Source organism: Pyrgilauda ruficollis, unplaced genomic scaffold (genome assembly GCF_017590135.1).
Source record: "Pyrgilauda ruficollis isolate IOZ18807 unplaced genomic scaffold, ASM1759013v1 scaffold30, whole genome shotgun sequence".
Taxonomy (NCBI): Eukaryota; Metazoa; Chordata; class Aves; order Passeriformes; family Passeridae; genus Pyrgilauda; species Pyrgilauda ruficollis.
Window position 1 is genome coordinate 4761840 of NW_024524378.1, and position 14234 is coordinate 4776073.

At 35.9% G+C, this 14234-nt stretch overlaps 1 protein-coding gene across 1 annotated transcript in view; it reads right to left on the bottom strand.

Moving 5' to 3' along the window:
- RP1 (RP1 axonemal microtubule associated) overlaps nucleotides 1-14234 on the bottom strand; it is a 163494-nt gene that overhangs the window by 29601 nt on the left and 119659 nt on the right. The window contains exons 43-45 of the mRNA XM_041473763.1: nucleotides 10067-10319; nucleotides 4053-4294; nucleotides 1381-1507 (exon numbers count right to left, since the gene is read on the bottom strand). Of these exons, the coding sequence (XP_041329697.1) occupies nucleotides 1381-1507; nucleotides 4053-4294; nucleotides 10067-10319 (622 nt within the window). The remainder of the gene's footprint in view (nucleotides 1-1380; nucleotides 1508-4052; nucleotides 4295-10066; nucleotides 10320-14234) is intronic.

Below are 14234 nucleotides of genomic sequence, written 5' to 3' on the forward strand. Positions count from 1 at the left end.
CAAAGGCAGAAGAAAAAAAATTAAAAATTAACACATAACAAGTTGGTATAAAAGCCTGTAAGTAATACTCTTATCACCTCTTGCATGCATTTAAATATGTGACACTCCAATGAAAAAGTTTCTAGGCTATGGATGATACTAAATCACTCAACAAGTACGTCTGTGCTCAGAGCCTCATCGAGTTCAAACAAAGCTGGACTCTGTCAGGAAGAAAACAACTTTTGTATTTCCTCTGGATCATGGTCCAGTCAGTGGCTGTTCACTCTGCCCTGCACCAGCTGGAGTTATTGGCCTCGGGAGAGGAGATGACACGTGAGAGAACACACAGTGTGAACACACAACCCTTCAGCTGAGCACTCCTTGAAAGGCTGCTTATGCAAAATCCCTGCTTGTACTCCCAGAGAAATGCATAACACACTGGTGATGTGGCTCCTAAAATAAGAAAGATATCACATCCCCAAAACTTTCAACTCAAAAGGAGTAAAAAATGTGGGGAGAGATAAAGCAAAAGTATCTGTCCTCACATTAAATGCTCTTTAGAAAAAGGAGCAGCATTTTTAAAGATTTAAATATCTGTGTTCTTCCATTAAGAAATAAATCTAAGAACTAATTAAAAGCAAAGAATTTTGCCAGTGAATTTCTCATCAACACTTTCTCAAATTCACATTTAAGAAGCTTCTGTCTAAGTGTTTTATTTGATTCTAACTTTAAAAGCACAGCGAGAGAGGCAAGAATATACAGATTGCGCTTGATCTAAACCCTTAACTTTTGAAGTAGCCTAGGATATTGTCATAGTAGAATATTCATTTAAGATAAGAGTTCTTCCATTCTTCTCTAACTTTGGTTATAGAGCCTTGTAAAAAACACAGAAAGAACCAAACATATCCAGTCTTGAGGGGACCAAGGCATAACTGATGGAGTTGGATGGCATGCAACTGCTGGGTCACAGGAAAATAATGCCTGCAATTCTAGGGACATAAACAACAAGAGATCTGTTTGGGGTAGCGGGGGCATGGATCTCCTTCTTGTCTGAAATTACTGCACAAGAGTTATCTCCTCTGTATTTCTCTTGCTCAGTTTGTGAGAGAACCAGATCATATTATTGAGTAAAAGCTAAACTCTGAATACTGTTCAAAACCTTTTTAATAGTTTCAGTACCATATGCTTGCTCTTTTATGTGTCACAAACTGATACCAATCAGACCTGAAGGCACAATGCTCAGTTTTAGGTTGTAAGATACTGGTTTTAAACACTGGACTGGACTGGACCTAGCCATGGTGGAAATTAACAGAAAATATCTGCAAAATCCTTTGGACTGCTCTGAAAATTGGACATCATCACTGACCAAATCTCTCCCAGTGTTTCCAATTTGTGACAAACCTGCTGGAAAAGGAGACCCAGCTGTGAGAACTGGAAGCTCAGTCACTCTTCCTTCTTCTTCATCAGCAAACTTATGACAAAATGGGAATTCTAGAACATTTTTAGTTTCTCTGTGTTGAAGCTTTACCTTATCAAAGGAACAAAAATAGATAACTTCAGCATCTGTTGCTCTCTAATGCAAACTATAGCTAAAGACAAGCTATTAAACAGCTATGACACATCATTTCAAAATTTAAAATTAAGAGGATATAATTTTTTCTAAAATGCTTTTGAAAACAGCCTTTTAAATGAGAAGGAATAAATGTCTTTCCCAATTAAAGGTAATTAAAATGTTGTCAACATTATTGCTGCAGAGTCTGCAGTGAAGGAAAAAAAATATTTGAAATTGTTCAAAAAGTTTCCTTTATGTAACCTATTCATCCAGCATATAGAAGAAAAAGAAGTGTTGATATGGGCACATTTCATCTTGTGTAAAATGTCAATATGCCACAATATTTTTCAGTGCAGAAGGTTTTCTTATTCTAAGTAACAGGAGAAAGAAAAAGAAATGTTTCTGGAAAAAAACTGAAACACAAAAATTAAGAATGCTTTCTGACATGTGTGTGTATATATATACATATATATATCAGTACATATGTATCACTTGAATATATAGAGTTTGATATTAATTTCAATCTCTATGGAATTCTGTGTATAAACTAAGAAAATTGTGACCCTGAGCTAAGAAGCTTATTCTTTCCATAAGAAAACCTGTTTCAATAATGAGATATCTTGCAGTATGGTACTACCAGCTACACTGAGATAAATTTCCATTTTCTAAACTATTTAAACCTAGACCAAAGAACCTATTTGAAAATACTTTGTGGGAAGCAACCCTGTGTTAAAAAGGGCACATATAATTCACTCATTTCAATTCTTTGTGACCTAACTCACTAAAATATCCAGACCTTTAAGCCAGTAAGCAAAACCAGCTTTGGTTAGGAATTGTCACTGGGAGATTGTAGCATTATTTTGCCTTCAAAAGATTCTTAGTAATTTTCATTACGACAGACAAACTGAAAAGAGATTTTAAAATGCACTGTGAAGTATAATGCTATCACAATTTTCCTTTCATAATAATATCTATATTCCTCAACAGTTTATTGAAACTCAGATTTTATTTACTGTGTTTTATTTTTCAAGAAGTGAAAAAAGCAAGAATGAAGATATTAGCTATTACATGCTGAAGAAATAAGGCATAACTTAATTAATTTTGTTCTAGACATTATTTTCTAATTATTTTAATTTCCTCAAAAAATCAGGATTATTATTTTGCAGTTATGGCTATAAGAATGAAGCCTGAATATAAATATGGAATTCAACCAACTACACCTGCATTTACTTTTGATAGAAGGCGGAAATTTCAGACTCTCTGGAGGTACAATCTCATAAAATCAAAACAAAATAGCATAGAAATGACCGTGTGATTCTAACCAGCAGTGCAAACACACTGCTAAGTTGTCTTTAATAGATATTATCCACAACCTCCTATACCAACCTACGTATTTTATACAAGGATTCAGCCAGTCCTGCTATAAAAACTATGGAATAAGAGGAAATTTCTCCCTAAAACCCACATAATTGACATGTATCCCAAAGCAGGAAAATTTATAATTAATCTATAATTTATAATTAATTTATAATTTCTTTTTCTACCTCTTCCTACTGTGCATCTTTTCCTTATTTATTTAAATTATGCTGATTTCTCTTAAACTGAGCTTTGAGTGATTGTTCTGAGCTAATGAAGTAAAGCGGACTAATTGATGTAGCTGTTTTCAACTGCCAGGTTTCTGCTCTGAAATTTTTGCTGTGATTTACTGTCTCCTACAATACTCCAGAAGCAGTCTTAATTTTGATAGATTTGTTGGATGACTATTTCATCTGGCTATGAAGATGAAATTAACAACCTGCCTACCATTTAAATGTCAGGGAGTTCAGCTCAGTAATGCCATGTATTGAAAGGAAAATTATTTTTTCTCCAGTTTTTAATAAGAACAAAATAGAAACAGTAATGGACAAAAAGCATGTCTGCAATTTTAAAGAAGATTAATCTTTCCTTTAGAATTGTTTTTATTTTTCCAGCAGAAGATGAAGATAATTTTTCATATAGAGAAATGCCACTGCAATTTCAGTGTGATGTCAGGTTTTAGCTGGATATCAGAAGAAAGATTGTCACTTTTGCTATTCACTTCTTTTTTTCACATGCCAACTTAAAAGGCAGATAGTTTCATCAAAATGCATTTCTAGTGTCTGCCTTAATTATTTGCCATGGATCACTGACTCTACAACATGTAACAGCCAATTTGAAGTTATGTAAATACTGCAATGTATGCCAGTGAGTACAGTTCTGAAAAGACATCACTGATATGCTAAAGATGATAGCACATCTGTATATATGGCTCTCCAGAAATCCACCTAAGTTCACAAGATTTTTGTTATCCATATTTATCCTAGTGTTTTAAGCAGTCTCTGAGGTTAACACCCCACAACTGTTGCAGCTTCTGTAAATTAAAAATTTAGCAATCTCAGACAGGACTGAAGACAGGAAGAAATAACAACAAAATATGGAAAGCAAAAAAAAAAAAAAAATAATAGAGGTACAATAAATAATTGCTTTAGGTTTTAGTTTTTACCTCACGGCAATGCCAACTCTCTCCTTCTCCAGATTCTTTAATTTCTAGGCGAACTTTGAATATAGTATTAAATTTCTTACTTAGTTCAATAGAAGTCTCATAGATCTGCTCTTTTTTAAGGGATCCTTTGGGGAATGTGACTGAAGCAGAAGTTCCTTTTCCACCACATACAGTTAGGGACATTTTAGGGTTCATGGAACTAGAAGAAATATCACTAGTTGTGACATGGATATCCCAAGTCCCTGTTGAAATAAAACAGTAGAAAAAAAATGAACAGGTTTGCTGAATATCCAAAATACTACATAGATTTGTAACAGGCTGAGTTAGTGAGGGACTAGCAACCCATTCCCACCTTTGTACTGAGCTCAAATACTGGCACATGACAGGTTAACTCACTGTTATTGATTTAGTGGGGAGCATATTTGGACATCAATCCTTTCATAGTGGTAGTTGATACTTTAGAGATGCGCCAGTCCAAGAGCACCGTGCAGATGAGACTGCCAGTTCCACATTAGAGACTTGTGAAGAGCCATGACAATCTGTTGATTTCTCCCCCTTCCCCTTATAACTATCTCCTGATGATTTTAAATATTTTTTCTCACTAGTCACCAGCAGCATATTTTTTACAAGATACTACTGGTTATCAGGTTTGCCTTCGGTCAGGGAATATTTTCATTTTAACTTTTTTGGGATTTACTTAAATGAACACGTTAAAATATGTTCCATACATACTATAAGAATATGGTGGTGAGATAAACTGGTTCAGCACTTGAAAAGAAATATTTTTATCATACCTCACCACAATTATCATGACAGCAAAGTACAAAACTTTATCCATTTCTTCTGTGAAGAAGTAATGTTTGCTGAGAGATTAAAAATAGTCCTATATAGCATCATATAGATTTGTCTACTTTAGGGACTCAGGAAACACTCCAGAAGAATTTTTACTAGGTCTTTTTGAAGCATTTAGACACTTAAACACTGGAGATGAATTGACAGATCCCTGAAGGCACAGAAATACTGCAGTCTGGTGTCAGGTAGGATCCTAAGTAACTTCAGCAACTTTATATGGAACAGATTCTTGGTTAAAATTTCAATCAACAAGACAGTTTTGAAGATCAGAAACTTCATCCAAAAGATCTCACTGATTTAGCTAGCTTTAAGATTTTAATTAATGTTAATAGAATATATGGAAAATACAGGGTTATCAAAGTAATGGTTTCAATTTTAAAAAACTGTGAAAAACAGAATTTTTGGTCACCCAGGCTATTGCAGAATTGAGCAGAATATTTTAAATAACATGAGTTAGCTCTGTTTATGCAAAGTGAGACTGAGTATGGATCTGATAATTTCAAATAGCTATTTTGAAATTGTTTTACTTTGAGTAATGGAATCAGAGACTCCTGGAGTTTATGTCCATCAACTCCAGCTTCCTACCTCAGCTTCAGAATGTTCAGTCACCTCCACCTCATCTTACTCACCACAACAGGAAAGTGTTTGTCTCCTACTATAACTAATGCAAATAAAGCGTTATTGCTTTAGTTCAGGTGAGGATCTGTGCCATAAATCCAGCACTTATTGACACAAAAATTTAGTACTCACCATCTGTAAAATCATTTAAAATAACTTCAGTGTTATGACTTCATGAATAATCCTAAATCTATTTTCATGCCTATGAACATTAAATGTAAATGAAACAAATGATATCTATGAAAAAATGGAAGTCAAATGAAAATTTATCACTTCCCATGTGACATAATCTAGGATATTTTACCCCTTTAATACTGTAATACCTGGCCTTAAACTATCAATATACAGATAGCTGCAGATATACAGATATACAGATAGATGGAAGGACTATGTCAGTTGGATATGTCAGTGCCATAGGCTGCTATAACACATAAATTAAATTGTATCATTTCTGACAAAGTTGTTAAGATTCAAATTAAAAACAGCTTCCTTCCTTCTCCTTAGTTAAGTATAAAACAGTGTATTGGGTTTGCATGGCCACATTTTGGTAGCAGGGGGGCTTCAGGGATGCCTTCTATGGGAAGCCATTAGAAGAGCCAATGCCTGCTTGCTCCAAGACAGACCCATCCCTGGCCAAAACTGAGCCATCAGTGATAGTGAGAGCACCTCTGGGATAAGGTATTTAAGAAAGTGGGGTGGGAAGTCTTGCACAATTGCAACTGGAGAAGAGGGGAAAATGCAAGAGAAACAATTCTGCAGTTCCTCAGGTCAGTGCAGAAGGAGGGCGAGCACAGATTCCCCTGCAGCCCATGGTGAAGACCATTATGAGGCAGCTGTGTCCCTGTGGCCCACGGAGGTCCACAGTGGACCAGAGCAATCCATCCACAGCCCATGGGGGATCCCATAATGGAGCAGGTAGATGTCCCAAAGAAAGGTGTGACCTCATGGGAGACTGCACGGGAGCAGATTCCCAGCAGGACCTTATGGCCCCATGGAGAGAGCCTGTGCTGGAGCAGGTTTACTCCTGAAGGACTACACCCTGTGGAAGGAGCCCATGATGGAGCACTTCAGGAAGAGCTGCAGCCCATTGGAAGGCCTCACTTTGGAGAAGTTTGGGGAGGACTATCTCTTGTGACCTCGTCCTGGAGTGGAAGATGAAGGAGCAATAGACCTAAATAAAAAATGACCGCAAGCTTCATTTCCTGTCCTGTTGCACAACTGCATGGGAGGTGGTAGAGAAAATTGGGAGTAAAGTTTAGCCCAGGAAGAAGAAAGGCATTTTTAGATTTGGGTTTAGCTCTACTTTAATTTCATTGGTAATATATTAAGCTAATTTACCCTAGTCATGTCTTGGTCTACGGTAGTAACTGCTGAGTGATCTCTCTGTGTCCTTATCTTGACTCATGAGCTTTTTATTATTGTGGGGGTTTTTTTTTCCTCCTGTCCAGCTGAGGAGATAAAGGATGAACAGCCTTGACGGGCACCTGGCATCCAGACAGGGTCAACCCAACACAGAGTGCAATGCTAAAAATCTAGTCTTTCTTTGTTTCTTTCTCAGACATCTTTTCATTCTCTCGTAAAGGCATTAGTGGACTGCTGAAACCCATTTATTTTTATGACAACTTTGTTAGTTTAAATAACTCTTCTCACTCCTTGATGTGTAAGCCACCATTAATTTAATAGAACACTATTGTGCCCATTTTGAGCATTTCATTAGCTATTCTGAATCTGTCACTTTTTTTTCACTACCCTTTCACAACAAAGGATTGCCATTTTCTCTGTCATCATGTCTTCTTTACAACTATTCCAGCTTGATCCAGTCCTTCTGGACAGAAGTGGCCACAATTACACACAGCATTGCTGGTGAAATATCACAGTTTCTCTGTAAAGCCAGTAATCCACTTTGATTTTCACTGATAATGCCTGCATACACTGTGGGGTCACAGTGACCCCATAGCCATGCCATTTACTGCCTCAAAAAATATCCTATGATCTTATAACAAACTCAGGTATTTCTCATAGTCTTCCTGCTGATGAATTTGGGTAGCAGAAATTGTTACAAAACATGGCAATACAGATCAAATACAGTTTTTGGACCCTTAGCTGCTAGTTAGTTCCTAATTATTAAAAAAACCCAAAACAATTAAAATTAGGACCATGTATCAGAATTGAGAGCTCAAATAGCTAGTTGAGTTTACACCTAATTGTATACAAGCTGCTTGCCACAGAATTCTATTCAATTCCTGTTCTTCAGTTCTCAAAGCTTATCACACAATCTCTGCATCTCCTGATAGCACTCCCAGCTTTGTAACACCGAAAGATTTCATTAACATATTCATTGTCTCTTCTCCAGCTCTTTACAATTCTTCCTTTACTCCTACTTTTCACTTTCTTGTGATTACATAATAATTTCCCATAGAGAAAATAAAATTCAATACAGGAATTTAGACAGATTAAATGTCATTATATTTATCTTATGCAAAATATTTCTGTATCATCAATTTTTTTACAGTCTACCTTTAGTAAAGATGGTGCATTCTTTCTCATTTCCTGTTTGCCTCTATTGTCTCAATTATTCATTTCTTCAAAAGTGTGTTATAAAGATTTTCATGTGAACAATTACTAGGGCAATATTCACCTACATTATGCTTTCTATTCTTTAGATTGAGACATTATTTTTGCTGATGTTAAGTCTTCATAAAATTGTTTTAAATCCTTGCTATTACATCTACCACTGGACTAACAACTACCCTGATTGTCATTCTTTGAGTAAATGGAGCTCAAAGTTCTATTTGTGTTTCAGATTTTCTGATTTCCAGTAAGCCCATCCCATTAGTAACTGTGCTTTTTGCTTCCAACAGTGCTTTTTGCTTGGCCAGCATTATGGTTCTTTAATGAGAAGAGAGACAAGGTATTCTATTTGTTTAGGGATTATACCTATGTGATCTTAAGTCTGCACTCTATTGTTCCTGAATAGTTACTCATCTTTGAAGGTTCCTTTAATGAGTAAAGGGTTGAAGAACCATTACTGCTTCTTTTTCTTCTTACGAAATCTGATTTAGCTTGAAATTTAGTAAATTCCATTGTATCCATATAGTTTCTGACCCCTAAGGTATATTGCTCTTTGCTGACTTGTCTTTTATTTATCCATTCTTCATAGGCTCTCTGTTCACTTGTCATATTAATTCTGGATTTATTATACACCCAGACCAAAAATTATTTTCAATAGATACATCATTGAGTATTAATAACCATTGATTTGAAATTATTATCAAATCTTTACTCAGATTTTTGAGGACTATGTCCATGTGTGGGAAACCAAGGAAGGAAAGTGTTTTTACACAGCTATATTCAGACATTAATCAAGGTGCATAAAGAAGGATGCAAGATTTCTCTCACTTTTCATATTGTCAGTGAAGAAAGATGTGACAGATTTTGATCAGTCAGACTTCATTGAATTTCCCTCAGGAGACACCTGCCTCGCTCTATGGACTATGTAGGACACCTATGGAATCTACTTAATAGAGACTTAGAATACTTGCAGTGGTGAAATACAGCTATTTCTTGTTCTGAAATTGTCTCTACTCTAGCTGCCCATAATATGCTAATATTTCCATGGTTTTCTGTTCTTCTGTAGTATCAGTACCATAATTTCTGTTTTGTTAGATGATATGAGATATTCATGTGTGGACTAACTATAGATGACTAAATATGAGGATATAATCTATTAGTCTTATCTGCAATTATGTATAGCATAAAATTCTCTGAACATAAAAGGAAATATGCAGGATCATGGAAGTTAATAGAGATTGGTTTACAAAATGGCTGATACAGAATGCAAATTCACACCTTCAGATTAGTTAAACTTTACATAGCTTGGTCTATCAGTTCTGATTCAGTTTTCATAAATGGACCCAAACCAGCATTTTACACCTCTTCAAGAAAGACACATGAGAGAGCTAAAAATTACAGTATCCTGGCAAAGCATGTTTTTAGTGTCTAAGTTGTTTCTGAATTTTGGTTGTTTGTCAATTAAACAATTTGAATAGAATATTGACTTCAGGTCAACTAACTGTTTGTGAGAACTTGTGCCATTGATATAAGTAAAAAAGAAAACTGCAAATAAAAGCAAATGCTTTCTGCAAATACATGAACATAAGGGAAAATAGCATTCTGCTAAAAGAGTTTTTGTATCTCTTGTGATTTCATCACTGTTGCAGGAGCCTTCTGCTCTGCATTGAATGCCATATGGAACAACCTACTTCTTTCTGCTTCAGCTTTTTTCCTAATCTCAACTAAAATCATAGTACCTTCATTGCCTCTGTCACTTAGTATCTCCTTATGCTCTAGTTTTTCTTCCCTGAGCATTATAATTGCATTTACCATCTCAGGAAAGTGTTTGGAGAGACAATAGGTGTGAGAGAGGCAGTTCACATTCAAGCTATACTGTTTCTGTAGTTTGGTTTTAGCCTTAAAAATAACCAAAATTACGGATTACAATTAAAACCAAACCTGGAAGGAGTTTTGAGGATTTTGGACCTTACCATAAATCTTTCCTGTCAACACTCCATTCCTGACTTTTCCAAGAAGTTTCAGTGTTCGTTCCATCTGTGCATCACCAACTCCACTGTCTAACCATTGCTGGCAAAGAAATACGTATTGTTCTTCAGTCTTGCCTGATTCATGGATGACAACTTGGTCGAGGTACCATCCAGCTCCATAACCCACATTATGGTGCTCAACAAGCACTTTGCTTAACTGTCCAAGGTCTACTGCTCTCATTTCAGAGACACAAACCTGAGAAGAGAGAGGCAAAAAGAATAGCAAACTGATTAGACCGTATGTCTTATCTTCTGTCTTCGAGAAGTTTGCATTTGGAAAGACAAATTCCTTTCAATGCTGAAGTATCTTTTTCTGAGAATAAGGAAAGATGTTATAGGTTGACATTCTTATTTGGAGAACCTGTTCAGAAACTATGTGGATCCTTGAATATATACATTTTGTCTTCATCATGATCACTGCAGTTCAGGTTTTATTACAAAAAACATCCCCTTGTTTCAGGTAGAAACAAACCTTTGGTCAAAAAACGTACAGAAAGCTCATGAAAATTGAAGTTCAACTAATCCCTCATAAAAGAAACAAAGGGAGTTCTTCAAGAATCAGGATAGACCTGGTAACTTAAATTTCTGTTTGGATAAGGTATTTTATGTTAAAATATTTTCAAGTATTTTACATTTTAAGACACCCTATTATTCAAATAGGAAATGTTGTATTATTCAGCTCTGAACAGAAATACTGTTGATGGCTATGCAAACAAAGGAAGATACTGACATTAGAAACTATAACTAAGGCTGCACACGCATACAGGCAAGAATTGATGTGCTCCTCAGATGTAAATAGACATCTGTTTAAATACTGCTACGGCTACCAGTAAACAAAAGCTAAATGGCAGCTGCACTAGTGCATGTTGGGATGAATAAATTATGTGAGTGAGAGAATGAATGTGTTCTGTGCAAGATAATATAAGTGGGTGGGTAGATACATGGGCATGTGTGTGGGTGACATTAAAAAACCCCAGATGGATAGTAGAAACAGACGCTATAATTTTTATTTGTTGCCAACCAATTTGCCACCAGGCAGGAAAAAGGATGAGGACCAGAAAGCAATGAAGGAAGAGATGATTTTTAGAATGAATTATGTCATCTCGTCCATTCTCCTGCCTGAGTCAGACTATTCTCCACAATGTGATCAGAAAAAGAAAACATCCAAGTTATTATTCCTAGCACAGCCTTAGGACTTCCAGCATTCATACCTTGTTATATCCACGATATCCTCAAACAGTTACCATGGCAAGTTATACCCCTGCATGTAAGTATATGTAGCCCAAAATAAGATCTAGCTGGGAGGAACATCTTGCAAATAACTTTTCAGGAGCACTCATTGCTTTTTAATTTTATTCTTTGTAGTTCCAAGCCAAATATAATTTTCCTGTCAGTCTACATGACCTTTGACTTAGAGGAATATCCTGTATTGCTAACACTCATGTTCCTTCTCAGCTAACTCTAATTGAGAAAGGGACCTATCATTAGTTTCATTCTTTGTGATAATAATTAACATTCATTAGACAACAGTGGTCATAATCACCCATTGTTACCAATGAATTCTCATAATAATACATTAAATTGCCTGCTCCGTCAGCATTAGTAAGAATGTACTTTTGGTTGATGTCATTGCATTTCTTTTTTTCCCTTCAGCATAAAGACATTTGGAACTGTATTAAACACACTACTGGAAGTACAATTAATGAAAGCCAAAAGGATTTTATTTAAACTGTTTTACAAACCCATTTTAATCTGTTTTCTTACACTTGGTTGAAGTTTTCTGTCTTCCTAGCTTTTCCTTATATTCATGTTCTTATCAGTCAAGAGAAATCTCCTTTTTTGTATCTCAAGTTTCCTTAACTTTGTTTTCTTTGCCTGTCCATTCCACATTTTTCAGGGATATTGCTGACATAATCTTGTCTCTCAAGACAGCTTGCTCTTTACATTCCTTCGTTTCACCTTCCAGTCTTAGAAACTCTTACTAAAACCTCATTCCAACTTTTTTTTTATGTACTTCTATGTAAAAGGAATGTAAGACTGGTTGTAGTATTTTAAATTGCAGATCCATCTAGTCCATCTCATAGAGTGTTGCCAACAGCTACCACTAACAGATTTCTGTGGAAGAGTTGAAAAACAGGGCAAATACACAGAGATGCTTCTTGAATATAAAGTCTCTTAGCCTTTTGCAATTTGTGGTTCAGAGATTGCCTGAGCAGAGATTACGTCTTTGCACTTAACAGCCTCAGTCGAAAGTTGTCTTCCATGACAATGTGCAATGGCTTTTTGCACCAATATGTCTTTACCATCTGCAACATCTTGTGCCAGAAAGTAAAATGTATTAATTACACATTGAGCAAAAGACCACCTCCTTTTGTTTTGAATCTGCCACCTGTACACTACATTGAATGCTCTTGAGCTGCTGTATTTCACAAAGAAATAGAAATGTTTATTTTCTCTATGCCATTTTATATTTTTTGTCTCCCTCACCTTTCCTCTCATCATCTCTTTTCCAGACTAAACATACAGGTTTGCTTCACTGTTCTTTGTATGGAAGATATTTCACATCACTTGACATTCTTCTTGCACTTCTAAAAACAAGTGAATCAACAAAACACAGCATCTATTACGCATCTGCACTAGTGAACATCTTTGGAGGCATGACTGTGTTTTCTGCCTTGAAGATGCTGGATTTTTTGGTTTTGTTTTTTTAAATAGTTTCTAAACATGTTTTGTTCTGTTTTCCTTTTGTTTTGCTTCTACTGAGATGACATCCTACTACTTTCATATTTCAGAGCCCTTCATTTTGCGTGCAAATTTAAGGGGTTATACCTCTTCACAGCCACTGCTTTTCATTTAGCTACAAAGAATTAATTCTGCCATTTTATTACCCATTCACTGTGTATGAGGTTCTTCTGCAGTCTTTGCTACCAGCTTTAATATTTATTACCTTAAATAGCTCAGTATGGTCAGAACATTTTGCCATCCCGCTGCTCAACCCTTTCCCAGGAACCCATCGAACAATGAAGAACATGAACACACAAAATACCTAAGCTGAAGAACACTTTCATTGTCTGCAGCACAAAAACTGCTCCCTGAAAACAAAGGAACTTCTTGGGAAGACACTGAGCACTCTGCAGCTCAACACAGTGGCCATGAATTTTTTATCACTAACAGCTGTGTCACTGGCTCTGTATTAACATCCAGTATGAAATGCCATGTGAATTATTTCTTTTCAGACTTCTTTTCCAGATTACGTCACTGACCATGTGCCTTTACACCTTTGATTAACCCTTCTAGTTGCCATAAACCGTTGCCCTTGCTCAAAAATGCCAAGGATTAATCTGTATTTTTAAAATATTATCCAGACAATCAACATCATAAAGCTCTTCCTGTATCATTATAGCACACTTTGGGCTAAGACAGCAGGATTCTGAAAAAAAATGGCATCTGAAAAAAAGGAAGTATTATTGAAGAGTCAGAACAACATACAGAAAAGTCTAAGTAGGAAGATTAAAGAGACATTCTTCTTTGCAAAAAATAATGCAGCAATACAAGTGCAGAGGATAAAGTTCTATAAAGCAAGGGAGAAGCAAAGAGAAAGCGACATGGAAGAAAATGTTCACTGTGTTTTCCAAAGAAAGATGTGGAATGAGATTGAAGTAGTATGTGAAAGTTTAGTTTTACTCAGGTAGAAGGTCAAGTGCAATTAAATTGAAACAGGAGGCTATGGACACTTACCATATGTCTATAGAAGAATTTATACAAATTCATGGAAGAAAAAGTATCAATGACTAAAGTATGACTGGAACAAAATGATGTGGCTGGTTTCTAAGTTTCTAAGCTCAAGAAGACACAATAAAGCTAGTGATGGAAGAGTTAAGTGCAGGGCTAGGGAAGCAGTGGAACAGGTTGCCTAGGAAAGTTACGGCATCTCAGGCATGAGAGTATAACAGTATGAAAACATGCAGAGGATTCTGCTTAGTTGTACAGGATGAATTGATCTAGTGCTCTCAGCTCAGGGTATGGGTGAACATGCTGTGTAGATATAATCATTAATGTGGTAAAAAGCAAAGGTTAACCAGAAAATCTCTCCTAGGATTTATCTTGAGCA